The 22,370-nt window shown below is 44.8% G+C and overlaps 1 protein-coding gene across 1 annotated transcript; it reads left to right on the forward strand.

Annotated features, from left to right (window-relative positions):
• The first annotated feature begins 240 nt into the window (after positions 1-240).
• Positions 241-21,866, forward strand: LOC136638974 (uncharacterized). Its single transcript, XM_066612998.1, has 5 exons — positions 241-375; positions 14,617-14,952; positions 16,699-16,859; positions 17,808-17,940; positions 21,223-21,866. The coding sequence occupies exons 1-5, from the start codon at positions 241-243 to the stop codon at positions 21,403-21,405; spliced, it is 948 nt and encodes a 315-aa protein (XP_066469095.1). The 3' UTR covers positions 21,406-21,866.
• Positions 21,867-22,370: the final 504 nt, after the last annotated feature.

Here is a 22,370-nt window from a genome sequence, read left to right on the forward strand (position 1 = left end):
AACCTCGGTGGGTCCTCATGGGGCATCATTTTAAAAAGTGGGTCCCGGTGCTCAAAGTTTGGGAGCCAGTGTAGCAACTGGGAACCAACTTCAGCATCCCACCAATACTGCAGCAGGGCGAGGGGCAAACCCAAGCAACGCAGGGAAAGCAGGAGCGACACGCAGCCGCCACCAACTCCGTCCCGTCCCGTTCTTCCTTTGCCAGCTATTGACTCGCGGCGAACTCCCTCCTGCCGCCAGATGGCGCTGCAGCGGTTGGCTGCCAACGAGGAAGTGGAGCAGAGGAGACGCTCTAGGCGTCGACCCAAGAATGTTCTGTGTAGTGCGCGGAGCAGGCGTTGGAGCGGAAGTCTGAAGCCGGGCAGCGGTTACTTGGTAACGGGGGTGCCGTTGGTCAGTCGGTGGGGCCAGTTAGGTGCTGTGCTCAGTGGGGTGCGCGTCTCTGGGAAGGAGGGGGCAGGCAGCAGGGGCTGGGCTCATGAGGCCCCCTCTCCCCCCATAAGGGCAGGGACTGGGAGCCCCCCCCCAAGCTGGCTCTGTGGGGTCAGGGGACCCTTTTTCCCTGCCATTGTTGGCCAGGGCCGGGGGCTTACAGCCCAACCCTAGGCATGTCTACTCAGAAGTAAGCCCCCTTATAGTCAATGGGGCTTACTCCCAGGTAAGTGTGGATAGGATTGCAGCCTTAAAGAGAGAGCACATTGTTTAGTTATCCAGGTCTTCCCTATGTGGGAATCCTACCCTCTAGAGCAGGGGTGCCCAAACCCCGGCCCTGGGGCCACTTGTGGCCCTCGAGGCCTCTCAATGCGGCCCTTAGGGAGCCCCCAGTCTCCAATGAGCCTCTGGCCCTCTGGAGATTTGTCGGAGCCCACACTGGCCCGACACAACTGCTCTCAGTGCGAGGGCAACTGTTTGACGTCTCATGTGAGCTGTGGATGAGGGTTCCCTCCACTGCTTGTTGTTTCACATCTGTGATGCAGTAGCAGCAGCAAAGGAAAGGCCAGCCTTGCTTTGAGCATGGCCTTTTATAGGCCTTGAGATACTGCAAGACCTTCATTCATTCATATAAGTTCCATCTTTAATATATTCATTTTTGTAAACTTATGTAAATTTATTCTAATTTTAAATGTAAATTAGTTCCCCCCCCGGCCCCCGACACTGTGTCAGAGAGACCTTGTGGCCCTCCTGCCAAAAACTTTGGACACCCCTGCTCTAGAGCAGTGATTTTCAACCTTTTTCATCTCAGGGCACACTGACAAGGCACTAAAATCGTCAAGGCACACCATCAGCTTTTTGACAACTGACAAGGCACACCATGCTGCCAGTGGGGGCCTACAATCCCCATTGGCCTGACTAATAAATGATCTTCCCTCAAATTCCTGTGGCACACCTGTCGACCACTTGTGGCACACCAATGTGTCACAGCACAGTGGTTGAAAATGGCTGCTCTAAAGGAGAAAATTGTGTGTGTGTAGGTGCATACACACAGGCGCACACACACATATAGGCGTACACACACACACATATATATATGATTGGTAGGAGATTCAGGACAAATAATTTTTTTTAGAGCACATAATTAACTTTGCAACCGCAAGTGTGATAATGGCTACTGGCCTAGATGGCTTTAAAAGGGATCTAAACTTTTCTGAGTGGTGAAGACCAGAAGGGATTGTGAAGTGCTCCAGAAGGATCTCTCCAAACCGGGAAAATAGGCAGCAAAATAGCAGTTGTGTTTCAGTATAAGTGTAAAGTAATGCACTGGTGATGGGAACCAAAGTGAAAGGACAGTGGCTTCACTATGCACAAGCAACCTAATGTCCCTCACAACTTGGTACTTGTCCAGGTACAGTCTGCAGCCGGTGCAGGTCTGTTGGCTATGTGCAGTGTGCCCACCTATAAAAACCCTTTCGCACACGCACTAGCAGGCGTAGGGGAGGGATTGTCGCTTGGCTTCTTGCTTTTCCAGGATGGGACAAACCAGACAAAACACAGGCCCACAGTATCGCGTTCAGTGGGCAACTTACGGAGGGTAAATTAATACTCTGTGCAATGGTTGAAGTGGTCAAGATACAACTTACGGAGGTGGTCAGTATTGAGAGGTTGGTCTCCCATAGTGTATATGCAGTGTCTGTCCAAATTGTGAAAATTAGGTCAACGTAAGGAGGTGGTCATTATAGAGAGGTGGTCAACTTTGGAGGTTGTACTGTATATATGTGTGTGTGTGTATGACTATGTCCCCATTTGAACTTTTAGGTGCAGGTGCATGCACACACATATACAAAAGTTCAAATGGGGACATCATGATGGCATTTATATGCTGCCAAGATAAACCTGGAGTAAATGTGGACTTACTTTTTACCTTTTCATGTATTTGCAGAAATAGAGGGGATCAATGGGGATCAATGTCCAGCAGATGTTGAAGAAAAAAGTGTTCTCAGGGTTGACCTGATGATCAATAACACCATGCAAAGCCTAGTCTTATGCTTGTTTACTCAGAAGTATGTTCCACTGTGCTTAGTGGAATCCATTCCTGAGTAATTTAATTGCACATTTAATTGCACAGGCTTAATTGCAAGTAGTCACTATTAGACATTGTTCAGCTTACTTCTGAGTAAACTTGCATAAGTTTAGAATATTACAACAGCAACTAGGCAAATTTGTGCAAGACTCGGAGATGGACCTTTGAGCCCTGGAGGCTGGTTCTATGAGAATATCAACCTAGAGCCCAACTGTGGTGAAAAAGGCAAATTTCACACGAAGGCAGGGGGTTCCCAAACTTTTGTGACTGGTGGCTCCGTTGACCTACTGGGTCATTGACTGCATCTCCCCATTAGGGCTACAATCCTGTACATTGTAAAGGGCAACGGGTTTTTTGTGAGGATTCCACATCTTCCCTGGCTGGTTTCGGCTGCTCCCTGGAGAGCCATGGCTCCCAGTTTGGGAACCACTGTACAAGGAGATATTAGGAAGGAAAATGAAAAGACTGGTATCATCATCTTTTTGTACAAATCTATGATGTGGCCACACTTTAAATACTGTTTATTGTTTTGGTCACTTCATCTCAAAGAGGATGTTCTGGAGATGGAAAAGGCCAATCAAAATGATCATGGGGTTGGAGCAACTTTCCTGTGACAAAAGTCTGCCACATTTCTGGCTTATAGATTAGAAAAAAAAGATGTCAAGATGGTAGAGACTTATAAAATGATGCATGATGTGGAGTCAGGGAGGTTTTTTCTCCCTTTCCCCCTATATTTGAATTTGGGATCGTCCAATGAAGATAATTGGCAAGAGATTCAAGACAAATGATTATTTTTTCATACAGCACGTAATTAACTTAGAAAAATTTACAGCCACAAATGTGGTCATAGTTTAGATGCTTTTAAAAGGGATTAGACACAGTTATGAAGGATAAATCTATCAGTGGCTACTAGTCATGATGGCTGTATGGAACACCTGGTCTCCAAAGCAGAGTATGCCATCAAATCTCAGTTGCTGGGGAGTGCTGGTGGGCAGGGCTGTTGCTTTTGTGCCTGCTTGTGGGTTTCTCAGAAACCCCATGGTCATAGGCTGGCCATTGCAGGAAATAGGATGCTGAGCTTGCTGGACGTTTGGCCTGTTGCAGAAGGTCTCCTCTTACATTCTTATAAATACTTGCAACTCTCTTATGTAGGATATTGAAGATTCTCCTGATCACAGGTTTCTTGGACACAAAATTTGAGGATTTGGTTTTCCCTTTGGCACTGAATATACATAGTGCTCATTGTATTTTGTATAGCAATTGCTAGCTATTTGTCAAAGGAAATAAAAACATGACAAGCATTGCCTTTCAGGATCAGACTATCTGATCCAGGACTATCTCTAACTGAGAACTTGGTAGGTATCCTCAGTAAATTTAACAAGTGGGATGTAATGGAGATAAACTCCCCAATCCATTTATTCCAGCACCTAGTGCTCAGAGGTTTCTCTAGAGCAGGGGTGCCCAAACCCCGGCCCGGGGGCCACTTGTGGCCCTCGGAGGCTCCCAATCAGGCCCTTGGAGAGCCCCCAGTCTCCAATGAGCCCCTGGCCCTCCGGAGACTTACTGGAGCCCGTGCTGGCCCGACGCAACTGCTTTCAGCATGAGGACGACTGTTCGGCCTCTCATCTGAGCTGTGGGATGAGGACTCCCTCCACTACTTCCTGTTTCACATCTGTGATATTGCTGTGGAAGTGAAGGCTGGCCTTGCTTTGTGCGAGGCCTTTTATAGGCATTGAGCTATTCCAAGACCTTCATTCATTCGTATAAGTTACATCTCTAATATATTCATTTATGTAAATTTATTCAAATTTTAAATAGTAAATTCTTTCTTTTTCGGCTCCTGAACACAGTGTCAGAGAGATGATGTGGCCCTCATGCCAAAATGTTTGGACACCCCTGATCTAGAGAATGCAACTGAATTCTGAGGTTTCTTCTTGTTGTGACCGATAACAAACAATAGATTTCATTGCCATGTGTTCAACAGAAACTAATCTTTCTTTAAAGGGCTATCTAAGCTAATGTCATGTGGCAATGACTTACTTAGGTTCAATTATGTGTTATTAAGAAAATGTGCTTGTGTTTCTGACTGGGTGACTATGAAATGATTGCAAACTCTTGCTTCATTTAAATGGGACAGAATACATGAGCATCTATTCAAATGCATGAGGTAGAAGAAGGCTACAGAGGTGAGCAAGGTGTGTTGGGAATTTGTACTTGTGTAGTTTTGAAAAGGGATATTTAAAAAACCTGCAAAAAAAAGTTCAGGAAAACCCATCCCTTGAACAGAATCTGCCTCCTCCTTGCATCTGTGGCTTTTGTGTGTCTAGTGGGGTAGATATTTCCTTTTATTAAGGCATTGAATGTTGAGATTTGTGATATATTCTTAACTTGATATTTTGTAGAATCAGAAGTAACAGTTCCTGGTGTGGCAGGGTGGATAAAGTACTGGACTTGATTTATTTAAAACATTTTAACCTTACCTTTTGATCCAGGGACCCTCAGTTCAAACATGTTTTTCTATTTGTTTTTTGCTAACTGCAAAAAATAAAACAATTCTAAAAAAAATTACAGATTAAAATATAATTAAAATGAAGAAGAAAAGCAGGTTAAATACTATTTCCACTTTATACAGAACCAATAACCTGCTAAAACAAAAAGAGTTGTACTGCTCACTGGAATACAAGGAGTAGGGGAGCCAAGCAGGCTTGTCTTGGCAGGGCATTCTATAGTTTGGGCATCCTATAGTTTTAAAAGTCCCTGTCCCTGCCTCCAGTGCTCACCACCATGTTTGTTAAGGAAACACAGAGCAGGAATTCAGATGTGGATGCAGACAGATTTGTACAGTTGGAGACTATCTTTCAGATATGGACTGGAGAGACCTGGAAGAACCCAGTGAATGTGATTTGCAGCAAATCTCTTGTCTCTAAACTTTACTTAGTTAAGTGACAAGGTTATAGTATTTTAGAGGAAACTGACAATGAGGCAGTAGATAACAATGAAGCAATAGATAAAGCTAGCTAATTTGCATGGTCTGCAGAGTACATACTGATTATATGCTTCTAATTGTTGTCGATGTATGAGAGATTATGCTAATATACACTATACTGTTTGTTACTCCCGGATTGTCCGGATTCCCGGATTGTTAATCCCGGAAGGGATTGTCACTCCCGGATTGGCCTTTTCAGCCACACTAGACACTGTGCCAGAACCACCTTTCAGAGCGCGATACCATAGTCTTTCGTGACTGAAGGTTGCCAATACAAAAGTACTGTTTGTTAAAATGAGAGTTGTTTGTTTAACATTTTTAGATTGAAATGTCTGTTTAAATTGAGGAAACTATTGGGCATGGCTTATCACTTGACCTAAGGGTGACTCTGTTGGTAAAGCTGAATGAATAAATAAGCAGAGTCAGATATAATTAAATATTTGTAAGCTGCAGGAATGTGAACTGTGAGTAAATGAATATTTTGTGTCATCTGAAAGACTGGGGCCTAGATCTCTAATGAATTCAAATGTTCACTAGAGGCATATCTGAGAATGCAGATGTAAAACTGCTTGTTTGAATGAGCCCTAGTGTCAAGGCCTCCCCACACATGAGAAGCTTACCATATCAAGAAGGCCAGGTTAGACACAATTTCCTTGATGTGCTAACTTTTCATAGCAAGAAGCCTTATTCCCAATGTGGTCACTTTGTATAGGATTTTGGCTTGGAAGCACAGTCATTCACATTGAATCCTCCACATGTTTTAAGGTGATACTATCCTGTAAAGACCGTACCTGTTTGACTTTGCTCTTGCTGAAGTAGCAATTTCTCTGCCTCAGTCTCCCTTCTATAAATGGGAACTTTTAAACCAATTAATTAATCTCTATCAATTGATACTGAATCTCAGATAATTTTAAGCCTGTTGATTGATTTTTATGTTGGTGTCCTGGTCTTTCTGCAAGGATCACAGAACAGCGTTTTATCAGCACAGCTATTCTGCATGGTATGTTTTGCTGATATGATAATTAGTGACTCAGTCAGATCCATGTGGTGTGTCCCCTATATCCAAGTTCATAGCTCTTTTATTTAATTGTTTATCTTCATACTCCAAATATCATTTAAAAATAACAAAGTGGCCAATGGGAGAAATAAAAATTTAAAAATACAGTTTTTCAGATACACAATTTACACACACACGCACAAATAGAAGCCACAGTATCACAGTAGATGTTGTTGGCGTCCTTCAGCCTCAGAAGACCATGGCGTCACGCTCTGAATGGTGGCTCTGGAACAGAGTGTCCTCTCCAGTGCGCGAAGCCTGGGTAAAGTAGGTATGGAGGATAGGCTGTTACCCATGCAGCAAATCCCCCCTCTCCACGTCGCTGAAATGGTCCAATGGAAAGGCAGAGGCCAATACGGTTGGTTCCAGCGGCATCGCAGGAGTTGCCAGGACGTGACTGTGTTCAGCCATGAACTGCCTCAGGGACTCCTGCTCCGGATTTTGCCTCGAGGTTGACTCCTGAAGCCTTTTCCATAAATGGATGTAGCCACAAGGCAGTGGAGGTTTGGGATCAGAGTTTTCCTTCTCTCAGATGAGCTGCCTTCCCAGGTTGACGAGTCCCATCTACCCGGTGGCTGTTTAGTCGCCTCTTACGACAAGTACAGCCAAACTGAGGACCTATTCTTATCCCCAGCCCCCAGAGGAAGTATATGAAGTATCCCCAGCCCCCAGGGGAAGTAGATGAAGTATAGTAGTAATAGTAATTGTTTTTCTTTTGTAATTGTAACTTTTCTCATCCATACAGTTGAGCCTGAGATCCCACTTCTTTTTTAACTCAACCCAATCCATGAGTGATCCAGATTGCACTTCCAGCAGAGATTCTGTTGAACCCAAGCTGATGCTTTGTGTAGAGATGGCTTCTGGATTGGGAGTCACAGAGCCTGTCTCCAGCAATTCCAATCTGAAAAAGAGAAAAAATTCTCCTCCTGAGATGTACAGTTTTGGAAATGAGCAAGACAAGGTTGCTCCAGCCAACCATATAGAAGGATTGCGTGGTCAGTCTCCACAAAAAGAGGAAGAAGAAGAAATGGCTTGCCGGCAGCCCAAAACCACTACCCCCACTGTTCCTCTTTCTCTGACAGTTTTATGTCCTAAAAAGCGGAAGCTGGTTCTGCACATTGATTTAAACAACACCATCCTGGTGTCAGATGCAGTCACCAATCAGGACCCCAGAGCTGCTCTGAACTGTTACTTGAGTACTGTGACCTGGGGAAAGATCAGCCCTGCAGGTAAGACCACACGATATTGCTATACAGCTAATGCTTCGGTTCTATGACTAGAAAACGTGTTCAGTGATTGGATGAAACTGCACCATATCCTATATTTTGCATACATTATTTCCTTCTTTAAAAAAAGCCTTGGTACTTCAGGGGAGGGAGGGATTGCAAAGAACATTGCAGAACCGATTAACATATAGCAAATGGAGAGGGATATGGGGTGCTCTGCAGAATGCTGAAGTCTTGCCTGTAATCTCTGGGAATGCCATACACACCCTCCTGGATTCAAGCTGTTTATCAGATACTGCTCCCATGTTCTGGAGCAAGGAATAAGGAGCAAGAAAGTTGGAATTCCCATGCCAAAATCTCAGATTTCTATGAGAGTTACAACTGCTGGGTTCATATTCAATTTTGTGCTCATGCATCCTATGCTAGTTTCTTATTTGTTGCTTGTAACCTATGCACCCTTCCTGAAGGGTGTATCTTTATTATGAGGCCATCACAACTTTTCAGCATTCAAAAGTGCAATATTTTGAGGCCAGAGAAAATGTAAATTTGTAGTCTCCCCCTGCTAAAAAGAGAAGCACCCACTTGAAAAAGTGTCTCTTTCCCAGTTAGCAGGGGCCTTCCATCTGGTATGTTCATTATAATTGTCACAAGACCTAGGAGAGGGGGGTAAAGGGGGTAATTTGTACCCAGGCCCAGGATCAGAAAGGGGCCCCAGAAATTTCTTGGAATCTTACATTTTCCTATCTATTCAGACGTTGCCTGCATGGGATGCTGGGGTCGCTACAAGCATGCAGCTGCAGCTACTGGCAAGCCATATATGCTTAGGAGTGTGTTTTCCGTATTACTGTATCTATCTGCCGATGCCTCATGGGTGGGTAGACCAGGGCTCAGAAGACTTTTCCAGCTGTCTCCACCCTCCCCTCATCCTGTTTTGCCCCTCCCTGCCCCCATTCTGCTTGCCCATCACCACCCTCCCCCACTCTTTCCCCCTTTGCAAAGGGACCCCAAAGAAACTTTGTACCCCCTGATGAAATTCCTCTCAGAGGCCCTGAATTGCCACATGAGATGTGGTTGTGCAAATGTCACAAGTGCCTATTGGGTATGTTTATGATGTTATTTGTCAGTGGTGAGCAACATTGCCCCTCCCCTTCATCACCATGCCATTTTATGAAACATCAAACAAAATTATAAGAAGATTGCTTATAGGCTGCACCCCCCTTTTTTTCTTGTATTGCATTCCTTGCTAGATTAAGAACAAAAGAGGGTAAGCAGTGGTTGGGCTAGTTGCCCTGCAGCAAGCCCATCTCCTCCATCTCTTGTGCATGGATAGCCATGTTCCATTGAACAGAGACTTATCGGGGGTTTAACCTCTCATACCTCGTTGTTACCAATCTTGCGTACTTAACTGAAATAAATGCATATTCTTGTTTTTTGCTTGTTGTATTTATACTACAGTATAAGTATTTATACTTAAGTATTTAAAAGTATTTATACTTTTAAACAAAAAGTATTTATACTTTTAAACAAAAGTATTTATACTTTTAAACAACAAAGTGGCATAGAGAAATAAAAAGGATACACAAAAATAGCAGTCAAGAAAAATGACAAAACAGTATAAGACATTTTGCCACAGAACAGGAATCTTTCTGGTACAGAAAAATCTTTACTGCCATCTGAAAGTGGCTAGGGAGGGAATTGAAATTCCATGAGGAAAATGTCACCACTGAAGAGGCCCCAATTCCAGTGCCTGCCAAGTGAATTTCTGTTAGCAGTGGGCTAGACAGCAGTGGCTCTGTGGCAGGTCTTAAAGTCCAGGCAGGCTCATATGGGCAAAGGCAGCCTCCTTCCCATTTACTCCTCTTTCCCTCTCCCTGTTTCTGCTCTGCGTCACATTCTAAAGGGCAGAATTTGTTTATTTCTCAGGGTAGACTCCTGTCCTCTTTATAAACACTCATGTATATGGATGTTGCAATTTAAATAATAATAAGCTAAAAATATTAGAGCAACTTTTGGTTATGTATAATCATACTTTTTATTATAAAAAATAATTACGCATTTTAGAGTGTTTAGTTTACTTCACACCTATTGTCTCAATCTTAGAAGTTCAATCAGTATTCTTATCCTCATATTGCAGATTCAGCTCCACTTGAATTAGTTAAAAAGGAGAGCTAGGTGTCATCAGCGTATTGGTGCCCCCTCATCCCAGATCTCCAAATGACCCCTCCCCCCATTACTTTCACATTGGGGACAACACAGATTCCTTTGGCATCCGGCAGCATCAAAGCCACAGAGTGGATAATCAGCTAAGCTTTCTTGAATCTGGTGTTAGCCTTAATTAATAATGGTGATGTCTAGATTTTAAGGTAGACAATCCCTGACAACTAGTTTCCTGTTATTATACACTTAAGGTGGAGCTAAACAACATTACTTTGCCAAATGATGTTCCCAAACTGCCCCCTGCCCCACACAGTACCCCTGTGGATAGTGCAATCTCAGGATGATGCTGCTGCGTTGGGGAGGAAAAATGATGACTGGTTGCTGACTGGACTGCAGTTGCTGGCAGCTCCAGTCCTGGGGTGGCCCAGGTCAGACATAACTGATTGGCACTGGGGCTGTAGCTGCCCTCTGATGCCAAGTGTGGCATGGAAGAATTGGCAGGCATGCAAAGAGGTAAGGCATTGGCCTTATCTCCTGTATTGGATCATAGCTGGGGGTAAAATAGATTCCAGATGCATATTGACATGGGAGAATTGGCAGCCAGGGGAAGGATGAACATCTATCCACTCACCTGCTGATTTTCACTTGGAAATGCCCCCTCCCAGATTAGCATTAAGGGCCAAAGATGGGAAACAGCTCCTTCTTTGCCTGGTGACACTATGTAGTTCTGCCTTTTGTAGTCTGTCTCTTTATCAGCAACACACATACAGGGTTTTCAGAGCCTTGGATCCAAACCAAAGACTTTCTAATCTGGCTGTGTACTCCAGGACAGACCTTGTATCTATTATGCCACCCACGATTCGGATCTCTGTGTAGATCAAGCTCTTTTGTTCTCTGTGCAGCTAACCTGATCAAAAGAGCTGTTGCATCTTGCATTTCTCTACTACCTCAGCTTGCATTTACATATTGTTGGTTTCCTCAGAATTAGGTTAGAGCAGTCTGCCAAAACACATTCTCTCGCTCTCTCCCACTCATGCATGCACACATCCGAAACCAAAATGAACATGTATTTAGCTCTGGGGCTTGACTTCAGGTGCCCTCTGTCTGGTCTAATGCCCTTTCTCTGAGATATTCATAAATTCTGCTTCACTTCATACACTTCCTTCCAAATTTTGAATAATATTTCATCAATGAGGTTATTCACATGGGCTTCAGAATAGTTTGGTGGGAGATGTGTCACTTTGCTTGACAGATACAGTGTTTTGCATAGATTTATAGTCAGAAAGCCAGCAGGAGAAGAAATGTTGCAGGAGGACTAAAGCAGTACTTGAATTATAGGGCAAAGGGGGAGCCTCAATGAAATGCTAGAAGCCCCACCCTCTGAGTCCCCCTAATAGCTGACTCATGGACCATCAGTAACCTTCTAAAAATAGTAACCAAAGAGCCCAGTGCAAAAAATAAGGTGGTTGGAGTCCCTTCTGATTCTCTGTAATTCTAGCATGCAACATGGGGTGTCTTAGCTTGAAGGTTTTAAGTGGACACATTTCTTGGAGAAATTCTAGGACACACCATTATTTAGAGCAGCCATTTTCAACCACTGTGCTGTGGCACACTGGTGTGCCGTGAGTGGTCCACAGGTGTGCCACAGGAATTTGGGGGAAGATCAGGCCAATGGGGTTGTGAGCCCCCCCACTGGCAGCACGGTGTGCCTTGTCAATTTTAGTGCCTTGTCAGTGTGCCATGAGATGAAAAAGGTTGAAAATCGCTGATTTAGAGTATTACCGGTAGATGCACTGATCCTTGCATCTCATGTTACCTTGTGGCTGATGAGACACTGGCAAAGTGCAGGGGTGTTCTGGGGAAAGTAGGGAACATGTCCTGTTCCTCATTGTGTGCTGCAGCTCTGACAGTACTGAACGAAGCTATTAGTCTGGGGATCCAGAAAGAGCATGCATGCAGAGTGGAGGACCAAATTTTTAGCTATGTTAGCAATTCTTGTCACTGAAGAGGCAAGCCACTTTCAAAAATTGCGCAGTGGTTTGTCTCTTTGGCAGCTGCAACAGAAGCAGACAGCAAACTTCTGCGTACTCACACACTTTTCTCATGTGTCTGCATGTCACTTTTTTGGATCTCTGCCACTTTGTAGATTTGCTCTTAGGAAGATGTGCTACTTCCTTTGGTGACAGAGTGATCTATAAACTGGTCCTGCTAGATTGTGAACAGTTGACTCACAAAAAAACCCAAAAAATTATTTTAAAAACATTGTTACAATGTAACATCCAATACACAGTGTATATAGTACTACGTGCATTATACGTAATAATAAGGTATAATATGGAGTTACAGAAGAGTATTCCAAATCAAGCAATAGTGGGGTAAAAGCATTACCATTTTGTTGTTGTTGTTGTTATGCTTCTAAAGAAAGAATATGGCCCAAATCCTAACCAACTTTAGGCATAAGGAACTGCAGGTCAAATGGGTACATGATAGAAGGTGTTAAATGTGGCAGGGAGACAAGAAAGCAATGGGGAATGACAACAGGCTGACATATGTGGGCAGAGTTGAAACAAGAACTGGGAGAGTGTAGTTCTAGTGACTAAGGGCTCAATCCTATCCAACTTTCCAACATCAGTGCAGCTTCCGAGGGAAAAAATGTTCCCTTACCTTGAGAAGGCCTCCGTAACTGCCTCCACATTGCAGGATGCAGTGCATGCCCCATTGGCATGGCTACTTCAACACTGGAAATTTGGATTGGATTGGGCCCTAAGAGAGTGAGCAGAACAACTAAGAGAAGTCAGAACATCTCCAATTCAGATCTTGTCTCTGTCATGAACTTTCTTGGTGGCTTCAGGCAAACCACTTCTGCTTATCTCCCCAGCTGCAGTATGGAGAGAAGACTTACCAGGATTGTTGATGGATTACATTGAGAGAATACATGTGAAGCACTTAGCTTGAACACTTGAAAGTATAAGACAGATGTTGTTATGATGAAGAAAGAGAAAGCAGAATGAGGAAGAAATTATTATTCTTTATGCGGTGAAAATTCCTGATTTCCCCCCCTAGTGTCCTGCCTATTTTTTACCTGTTTGGAACCTTCAGGGGCTTCTGTGATGCCTTAGCATCCTGAAGGGGCTTCAGAATGATTTGAAGACAGTAGCTGTGTTTGCCTTGTAGTTTATTGTATGAGCGTCTTCTTCCCCAGTAGAGAGGTGATCAAATGACCTGGTTGTGAGCCAGCTCATAGAACCATGAGGCTTTCTGATTTCCAGGAGCAAGAAATTCAGGGACTCAAGTGACATTCCAAGTACTCAGTCCCCAGGTGAAACCTGGTTAACACCCACAGGTTGTAAAAAACAGGGTCACACACACCCCTTTGCACAGTTGCCAAGGTCCGGTGTTTGGAGTATCTGATACTATGTAGGGGCTCACCTATTCATCCTGCGAAAGAGTAGATGTAAGCATCAGGAACCTGGAACAGCATGAGTAAGAAGGATAGGAAAAACTATCCAGAGAAGTCATATCAAGTTATGTTTTATTGCTTGCTTGCATTTTAACATCCTTACCAATCTAATAATTGTTTGCCCCATCTGTTAGATTTATGGAGGAAAAGTCCATCACAGGCTACAAGCCATAAGCCACCTTGGGTCCCTTCAGGGAGAAAGGCAGGGTATAAATGAAGTAAATAAATAACGACTATATGTAACCTCTAGGTTTTACAGGTAGGTTTTACTGTCTCTGAATGCCAGGTGCATGAGAGTGGCAAGAAGGTCTCTTGTTGTCTTGTGAGCTCCCTGAGGCCTCTGATGGGCCACTGTGAGATACAGAAAGCTGGACTAGAAGGGCCCTTGGCCTGATCCAGCAAGGCTCTTTTTTTTCCTCCTTTTGTTGCAGTATCAGCGCCTTGTTTTCATCCTTACCTCTTCCTTGTTTTGATGTCTGTACTACCTTTTAATAAATTTGTTCTGTGTTTTTTTTTCTCTTTTTTCCTGCCTAGTTTCAGTTCACTTAGATGGGAACAAGTTGCCGTGGTTCTTCCATTGCCCCATTCCGCTACTGTTTCATTTTAAGGGAACTTTCCAAATTTTGTTAATCTAGGAGGGAGTTTTCCCCAGGGTAGCCTCCTTCTGTTTGGGCTCTTTAGGTGGCAGCAAAACTACCTTTCCCCAATTTGTTCCCAGTTTACCCAGTAAAAAAGGCTGAAGCGGGAAGCAAGAAAATGGGTGCTGTTTATTAACTGCTAGGCGTTGAGCCCATCCTGCCTTCCATTGTCCCTTACAGTTCATTTCTCATATTTATATACTGTGTTTCCTCAAAGGAGCTCAGTTAGCCTACATGGAAGTTGCTCCCATTTTATTCACACAGCAACCCTGAAAGTAAGCTAATAGAGTGTGACTGGTTGAAGGTCATCTAGTAAGCTTTGTGACTGGAAAAGAGATTTGAATGCAGGTCCCTGTGACTGAGAGGCAGGAACTCTAGTTAGAAAGCTTCAAGTGGACACAGAAAGTATAAGGGAAGCACTGTTGGGAGTTGGCAAGGGATAAATACGATCACTGTGCTAAAACAGTGATTCCTTTAAAGTAGAGCACGGTGACATTCCTCCGCTATTTTTCTTTCTGTTTCAGGCAAGTGGCAATGGGTGAGTGAGTCCCCTTCACTGCTCCCCCCGTGCCAGGATGCTGTGAGTTTTTATTCCCAGTATGGCCGTGACACCAAATTCACCAGCACGCCTATGGGGCAGCGGTTCCGAGACCTCCATGAGCACCACCTGAAGCTGCTGGAATGGCAGGGCCCACGTCACTCACTGCTCTCCATCCAAGGTGAGCGGGCCAGGCACTACCACTTAGTGCTACCCTCCTTCTTCCATCTCCTGGAGAGCCTGCACCGGGAAGGGAGGCAGTTTGCTGTCGTCTTCCGCACCTTTGGCACAGACCTGCCTCGCGTCCTGCAGGCGGTGCACTGCGCCCTGGAGGGGCAGCACCCCCACTTCCCTACTCTGCAGGATATCTCGGTGAGTGGGCCAAAAGCATGCTGGGTTTCTCCTCGCAGTAGCTTCTCCTGCCTTTTTGGTGAGCCCAGCAGGTGTTAACAGCTTGCTCAGTGGAGATGCTTGTAATCAGAGTGTAACTGTCACCTTATCAGAAAACAACCTTTGTTTCTCCCCATAGTATTGGCACGTCAGCTTTGCAGAATCCTTTAGCCAAGCAGAGAGTGAGTGAGGGGAGGTCTGCTATGCAAACCCCCAACAATCCTTGGGAGTTTTTCAGATGGATCTCTCTGTAGCTTCCTGTGAGCTTTAAAATCCTTGATTCTACGTTCTTCTTTCTGGGGGGTGTGGGGTGCAAATGGAAACCCTGTCAGGTTCACAGATGTACATTCCCTTTTGTACATTTTGTATGACAAAATTTTTTTAAAAAATTCACCATAAATGATCCAATAAAGAATGAGTATAATAGAGTGGAGATGTGTGAACTCATTCTTATATGATATAGAACTCAGGACATCCTCTTCACCACTATGATAGGATGTGGAACCTGATTTTGAAGCACTGAATCCTGGAAAAGTCATCTTTTGTTCAAAAGATGGCAAGGTTTAGCTCTAAATAAGGCTTTCAAATAATGGGCAGAGCCTGTTAATTAAACATGGATGAACCCAGAACCAGCCCAAGACCTCCTGAGCAAACATGCCAAATGTTGCCCTCCCCCTTACTTGATGATGTGCAAGCCTATGTTCCTCCCACTCTCCAGTATTCTAGCTCAGAGCCTTCCTCCCCTCCACACTTCCTCTCCCTCTCTGTCCTCCTCTTCCTTTTTCAATCCAGGGAGTGGGAGGAGGAGCAATAGAAGCAATGGCACATGTGCTTGACTGCATGGTGCTTCTTCCATCTTGCCCATCTACCACATTCCCTGCAAAAAGCACTTGACATTCTATGCCTCGCTTTCTGTTTGTTTACAAACATAAATCATTTCAATTGAGGCAGTATGTATAATGTGGTTATTAAGAATGGGGACGTGTAAAGTGCACTGCAGACTTTACCTTGTGTGCCCTGTGATGTCATTAGTGTTCCCATTCTACAGATGAGAAAGTGAGGCGGAGGAAGGAAGTTGGCTAAGGCCAGTACAGAACGATTGTGGCTAACATAGGCTTTTGACTCAAATCCAGTGTACTCAGCCTACAGGACTGGACTGCATTCTCTCTCTTCCATTCTGTATGTGAAGAGAAATCTGTTCTGTGGCCTGTTGCTACTGAGTGGGATTTGAGAGGATCAAAGAAGTTCTTTGGCACAACTGCTGATGTCCTTACCAGAGATTAGTGTCTTTAGGAGCAGAATTAGACATGGGTAGAATTCAATATTACTTTGGATTAATCTTCTGCCACTATCTGTGCTTTCTGGGAATTTTTAGCTGTGGCAATGTCTGGTCAGTCAGGTACATTTTGAGATCTTCACTGAGACTTCAAAGTGTTATTTTATTAATCACATTTGTATCACACACTTTCTCCAAGGTGCTGCTCTCAGCATAAATGGTGGCTATCCCATTTTCTTGTTACGACAGCTTTGCAAAGTAGGCTAGGCTGAGCATGAGTGCCTGACCCAGCAAGCTTCATGGCTGAGCAGGGAGACTGTCACTTTCTGTTCAGTATGGTGCCTGCTACCATAAGTTACCCATCTGCTATTATAGCCTTGCTGTTTAGAGCTTGACGAAATAGTGATGCTGACGAGTGATCGTTTTTCTCCTCTCCAACCGTGCCCTCATAGTTGCCTGTGGACCTCAGCCCGGGAATGATACGTTGCAGCCAGAGAAATGCGGTGCTGACCCACCGAGCAGAGCAACTCTCCACCAAAGACGGGGACAGGAAAATGTACACGTACTTCAGTGCCAGGGAGGGCCTTTGTGGCTTCCAGGACCACTTTGACTGGTGAGAAATTGCAGGATGTGGTGTGTTCAGTAATCTGTGGTGGGGGTGGACTTTCGGTTGTGATGTTAATCATTTGGTTCTCTTAGCGATTAAAAAAAACCATTTTGGATCAATGTTAAAAATTGCCTCTTTTGATCGGCAGGTTTCTCTGCCCCTCGCCTTTCCTGACAACATGCCTCACTCCAAAATATCCTCTGTAATTCTGTTCCTTCTGAGCAAGGCTGTCACTTTTGGCAATTACCTTTCTATTTGCTGTCTCCTGCCAGATATTCCAGCTGAGGCATGTTTATTCACATCTTCCTTCTTTTTCCTTTTTGAGCCCACCTACTGTTTAAAATGAAAAGTCCTGATTGGTCCTTTCAGGTCCACCTGTCAGACCCCTGGGATTAATCTGGAAACTCAGGTGTGTGGGTTTGTTTTGCCCTCCGGGTGTTTGACCCCTACCAGTAAGAAAGGCCTGCTGTGCCCAAAGGGGGTTGTGTTTGTCGTCTCATTTTTCCTGTTCAGCTGTTGAGCCACAGCCCTTGTAGCTTTGAGCAATAAGCCTGTTTTTTTCCTGATCTAGTTACTGTATCTCGTCGAGTAAGCAAACAAACTAAGCATTATCTGATTGCAGTAGTGTTATAGTCTACATTCTGTTCACGTTGCTCCATTCTCCGTTATCGTCTCACTAAAATTAATTCTGAATTTTGGAATTGGAAGAAAGTACACGCCATAAGAACAGATAAAAGAATATTTGTAAAGAGATTTGTATTGGGGAAGAAAAACGCAGCTTGGATAGCCTTTACAATAACTGTTTTTACTCCTTGCCTTTTTTCCTCGCAATGCAAGGACAGCCTGCGTGCATATGTGTCCAAGTATCAGCTGCTGTTGCTCCCTAAAGCTGTTTTTTTCAATAGTCTGGAAAAATGTCCTGAGAGCTTCTGGATGTGTGTGACTGTTTTTCAGGTGGGCCAAAAATCAGTTCTCTAGCCAAGGTGGGAAGCCTCTCTGGATCGACCCTCATGACACAAGCATCCATCACATCTGTATCGACGACAACATTCGCCTGGATGATTCTGATACAATTGTCCATCCTCGGGTATGAAACCTCACACTTTTCAGGGTGCAATTCTTTTGTCCAGTGTGAACTTTACCAATATTTTATCCTCACGACAACACTGGGAGGTAGACCAGACTGAAAAATTGAACTGCCTGCCTTGTTTTCCACTTATTATTTTTGTTCTTTTCCTGTTGTTTTTTTTATGATGTGTTCCTCTTTAATAGGTTGTAAGTTGCCTTGAGTTTCGTATAGGAAAGAAAGGTAGGGAATAAATGTTTTAAGGAATAACAATAGTTTCCAGTGCTTTAGGGTTGCATATGCCTGCAGACCCAGGAGTGCTGCCCTTCAGTAGTGGAGCCTCCCCACTTGGCTGTCCTCTGCCTAGCTTGGGAAGCGAGACCCTCCTACACTTGTAGACAGTCTCAGAGGAGCCAGAGAATGGGGAGCAAGTCACTTGCCATAACTGCAGGTGATTAGCGGAGAAATGTTTGCTGGCACGGAACAGCAGGTGCCTGGTGTTGTCTCTTGCTGCAGAGCTCCTTCTGTCCTCAGCTGGCATGAGTCATTCCCATTCCCCGCTGGAGCCTGGCAGCCTGCCTCCAAGCGGCCCAAAGCTCATTCACAGCAGTATGTGCTTAAAGGGCAGCTTTCACACAGGAGCATACATGGATATAAAATTGAGAGGAGGGGGAGGGAGGAGAGGATCTGGCTATTGTGGCAGCTCTTGCATCTAAAAGCTTTTCCTTCCAAGTAGAGGTCAGGACATGGAGGGGAGCAGGACATGGAGGGAGAGAGTGTGGATGGCTTGAGAAAGGGCTGGACGGGAAAGGTTAATTGGTTCCTGTTGAGTCCTGCTACTATAATAGCATCCAGGGGCTCTTTGCTGCTGTGTATATGGAAAGGATCATTATTGGCCCTGGAAGGCTGTTTGGACAGGAGGGTATTGAGTGCCTTTCTTTACCTTGGTCATTTATGGATGAACAGTAATGTATAGCTCTCTCTGTAGAAGACACTAAAGAGCCATGGCTGGAGCTTCTGGCATCTTTCCTGCCCTTCTTTACAGAGTGAATTGCTGTCTGAGTCCCTGATTGCCAGACAGGGAAGCCTTTCTCATCCATACCTAGCCAAGTGTCCTCAGGTCAAGTTATATTTAGAGAGCAGTGCTCCAAAGATGACCCCTGATAATACAATGCTGCTTTCTCCTACTGACTTCAGATCAGATGTGTTTGCTGAAAGGCCAGGAGGATTTTGCAGGCTTGATCTGGCTGTGCATTTCACTTTTTCCCCTGCAGCCACAGGTTCAGCTCATTTCTTTTACCACATGGGCTGGGCTGCACTCCAGCTTTCTCCTCGCTACCAGCCTCACTAAAGCAGCTTCTCCAGCTTTCTCCTCGCTAGGGGAGACATGATTGAGACATACAGAATTATGCAGGGGAGGGATAGAGTGGATAGAGAGATGCTCTTTACACTCTCACATAACACCAGAACCAGGGGACATCCACTCAAATTGAGTGTTGGGAAGGTTAGGACAGACAAAAGAAAATATTTCTTTACTCAGCGTGTGGTTGGTCTGTGGAACTCATTGCCATAGGATGTGGTGATGGCATCTGGCCTAGAAGCCTTTAAAAGGGGATTGGACAAATTTCTGGAGGAAAATTCCATTACGGGTTACAAGCCATGATGTGTATGTGCAACCTCCTGATTTTGGAAATGGGCTATGTCAGAATGCCAGATGCAAGGAAGGGCACCAGGGTGCAGGTCTCTTGTTATCTGGTGTGCTCCCTGGGGCATTTGGTGGGCCGCTGTGAGATACAGGAAGCTGGACTAGATGGGTCTATGGCCTGATCCAGTGGGGCTGTTCTTATGTACCCAACCTCATGCAAGAGTCTGTTTGCTGCATAGAGGCAGCTTGCTATGCAAGGGTGGGCGGCTATGCATTTCTTAGCAGCACAGAAGGGAGAATTTGGGCTGATGCAGCTTTCCTGTGAAACTCTGGTGAGAGACATAGCACCTGCCAAATTTTGCCTTCTATACACCAGTGTCATTTGAATCTGGCAGCAGGAAACGCACAAAGACAAAATGTTGTCACCCTTGTGATCTTTGATCACCATTTATTTGTGTTCATGTGTAAATTTGGTGTGGAGGATAGAGAGGAAGATAGCACCATACCCATTGAGAACAAGAGTGCCTAGGACAGTGATTTTCAATCTCTTTCATCTCATGGCATACTGACGAGGCACTAAAATGGCCACTCCATCCATTTCATGACAATTGAAAAAGTACACCATGCTGCCGGCTGGGGCTCACATCCCCCAATGGCCCTACTAAGAAATGACTCCCCCCCAGACACCAGCATCACACCTGCACACCAGTCACGGCACACCAACATACCACAGCACACTGGTTGAAAATCACTGGTTTATCACAAAGTTTATCACAAAGTTCTGTGATTATCACAAAGTTCTGTGCAGGAGCTTCACTGGACAAAAGAAAAGAGAGGGGCTTCTGTGTTGATATCTTCTGTTGGCAAGATTCCTTTTGCTTCTCCTTTTGCTTTCAAGAAGAGAGGCTTTTAGAGGAGTGTCTCTGCTAGAGTGAGGCTAGTACAAATGAATGGGAGGAGAAAGTCTCATCTCTCCCATCAGCTTTTACTCCCATCCAATGTTCAATGAGCTATATAAGTATAGCTCATTGAAATCCGTCCCCAAAGGCTGGCCTTAGACCCAGGACCTGAGCTCACTTGTGATGTATTTGCTAGAATATCTATCTGTGACTGCATAAGAAACAACAAGTGGGAGAATGAGCGTTCCTTTTCCTCTTATTTGGCTGCTATGGCTTGCCCCTATGATTAGTTTTTGACAAAGCAGATACTCAAGCCTACTTGAAACTGCATGCTCTGTCATGAATTCTTCCTTCCTAATCTGAGATACTGATAAACAGGCTTGGGTTTCTCTGTAATGAGAGAAGGCATTCTGCAAATGCTCAGAGCCATTCTGTGCTTTTACAATCGCAACTTGCCTTCCAAGAGCCTTCATTCCAGAATCTGGTTCCAGCACTGTGCCTTGGGTGGGCCCCTGTTCCATAGTGTTTGGTTTTAGGTATTCTGATGACCAGGCCAAGAGAGGAAGCTCCTGGACAGGCTTAAGACCTAGCATCTCTCTTTTTTTCCCTCTGAAGAAAGTAAGCTGTCCATAAGTGGAATTGCTGTTTGCTGTGCTGCTGCTACCCTCCTCTGGCTTCCTGTCACTTGTTCCTGCTTACCGAAAGAGCTTTGGCTCCTTCTGAAGTCCATCCCATTTATTTTTTTTTTTTACTTGGCAGGTGTTCTCAGGACGAGGAAGCAGCTGTCCCCGAACAACCCCCACCTCTGAGCTCTACGACGTTTGTCTGGTACAAACAGATCTCCTGGAGGCCATTGCAGATGTGAACTACTTCTGCCGCCGCATAAGACAGTGCGAGGAGAATTATGAGGACTACTTGGCTAGTGCTGGGAGTTGCACCTAGAGTTGGGAGCCTCTCTCCAGAGCCCTCTGCATCCCTTTCTGTGGTGGGCTGCTGACAAGGGGAGAAGAAAGTCAACTGCTTGGGGCTGCTGGACATCAGAGTTCCCAGCTGGGCCATTCCCTGCACACATTCCAGTGACACCAGCGTCCTTGCTTTACCTCCCACTCTGTGCAGAACATTCTAGATGCCCCTCTGAAACTTTCAGCCATTCTAGAAATCATCACATTGTCTAGAGTTGCATAGCCAGAGTTTCTGAACTGAGGCTTTTTCCTTTTATTTAATATTTATTCAGGACCAGAAGAGGGGAGAGAGTGCACGGAGGCTTCCTCCCCACATAGACAGGCTGTGCCTCAAGGAGCTTGCAGTCACTCCACAGAGCCTCCTGCAGTATGCTTGACCGCGGTACAGCGGAACTGTCAGTCTGTTACGCAGCACATTTTTCTCAAACATTAAAATCAACTCCAGCTGCTCTTGTTTGTTCATTGGCTGTGACACCCACTGACCTCAGCACATGTGGAATGGTGCTAAGTAGACCCCTGTGGGCATGATATCAGGGTTGTTTCTGGTACAGACAAGAAAAGGGGGTTAAATAAGGTTCAGGGGCTCATGAATGTCTCCTGTTCAGGGAATTCACCATCTCTTCCTCTGCATAAAGGCTACCACTGCAAGATCATCTAGTCTACTGGTTTCCAAAACTTCTGAGTTTACAAAGATCTCACTTAGTGTAGCACTGATGCTTCTCTCCCCCTTCCCCATGCGCATTGATCTCCACGCTCGAAGAGCCTGACTTCCCTAGCAAGAGACAGGACCTCTTTATGCTGGAAAGACAGCTAGTTCTTCTAAAGTTCTGCTTGCCGACCAGCCTTCTTTTTATTGCAGAAGGTCTGTTTATTGAAGAAGGTCTTTTCTTTTTCAAGTACCCCTCCCCCCAATCCTTGCAGTGCGAAAAACAGATTTCAGGCTGC

This window comes from Tiliqua scincoides, chromosome 2, assembly GCF_035046505.1.
Source record: "Tiliqua scincoides isolate rTilSci1 chromosome 2, rTilSci1.hap2, whole genome shotgun sequence".
NCBI classification, from domain to species: Eukaryota; Metazoa; Chordata; class Lepidosauria; order Squamata; family Scincidae; genus Tiliqua; species Tiliqua scincoides.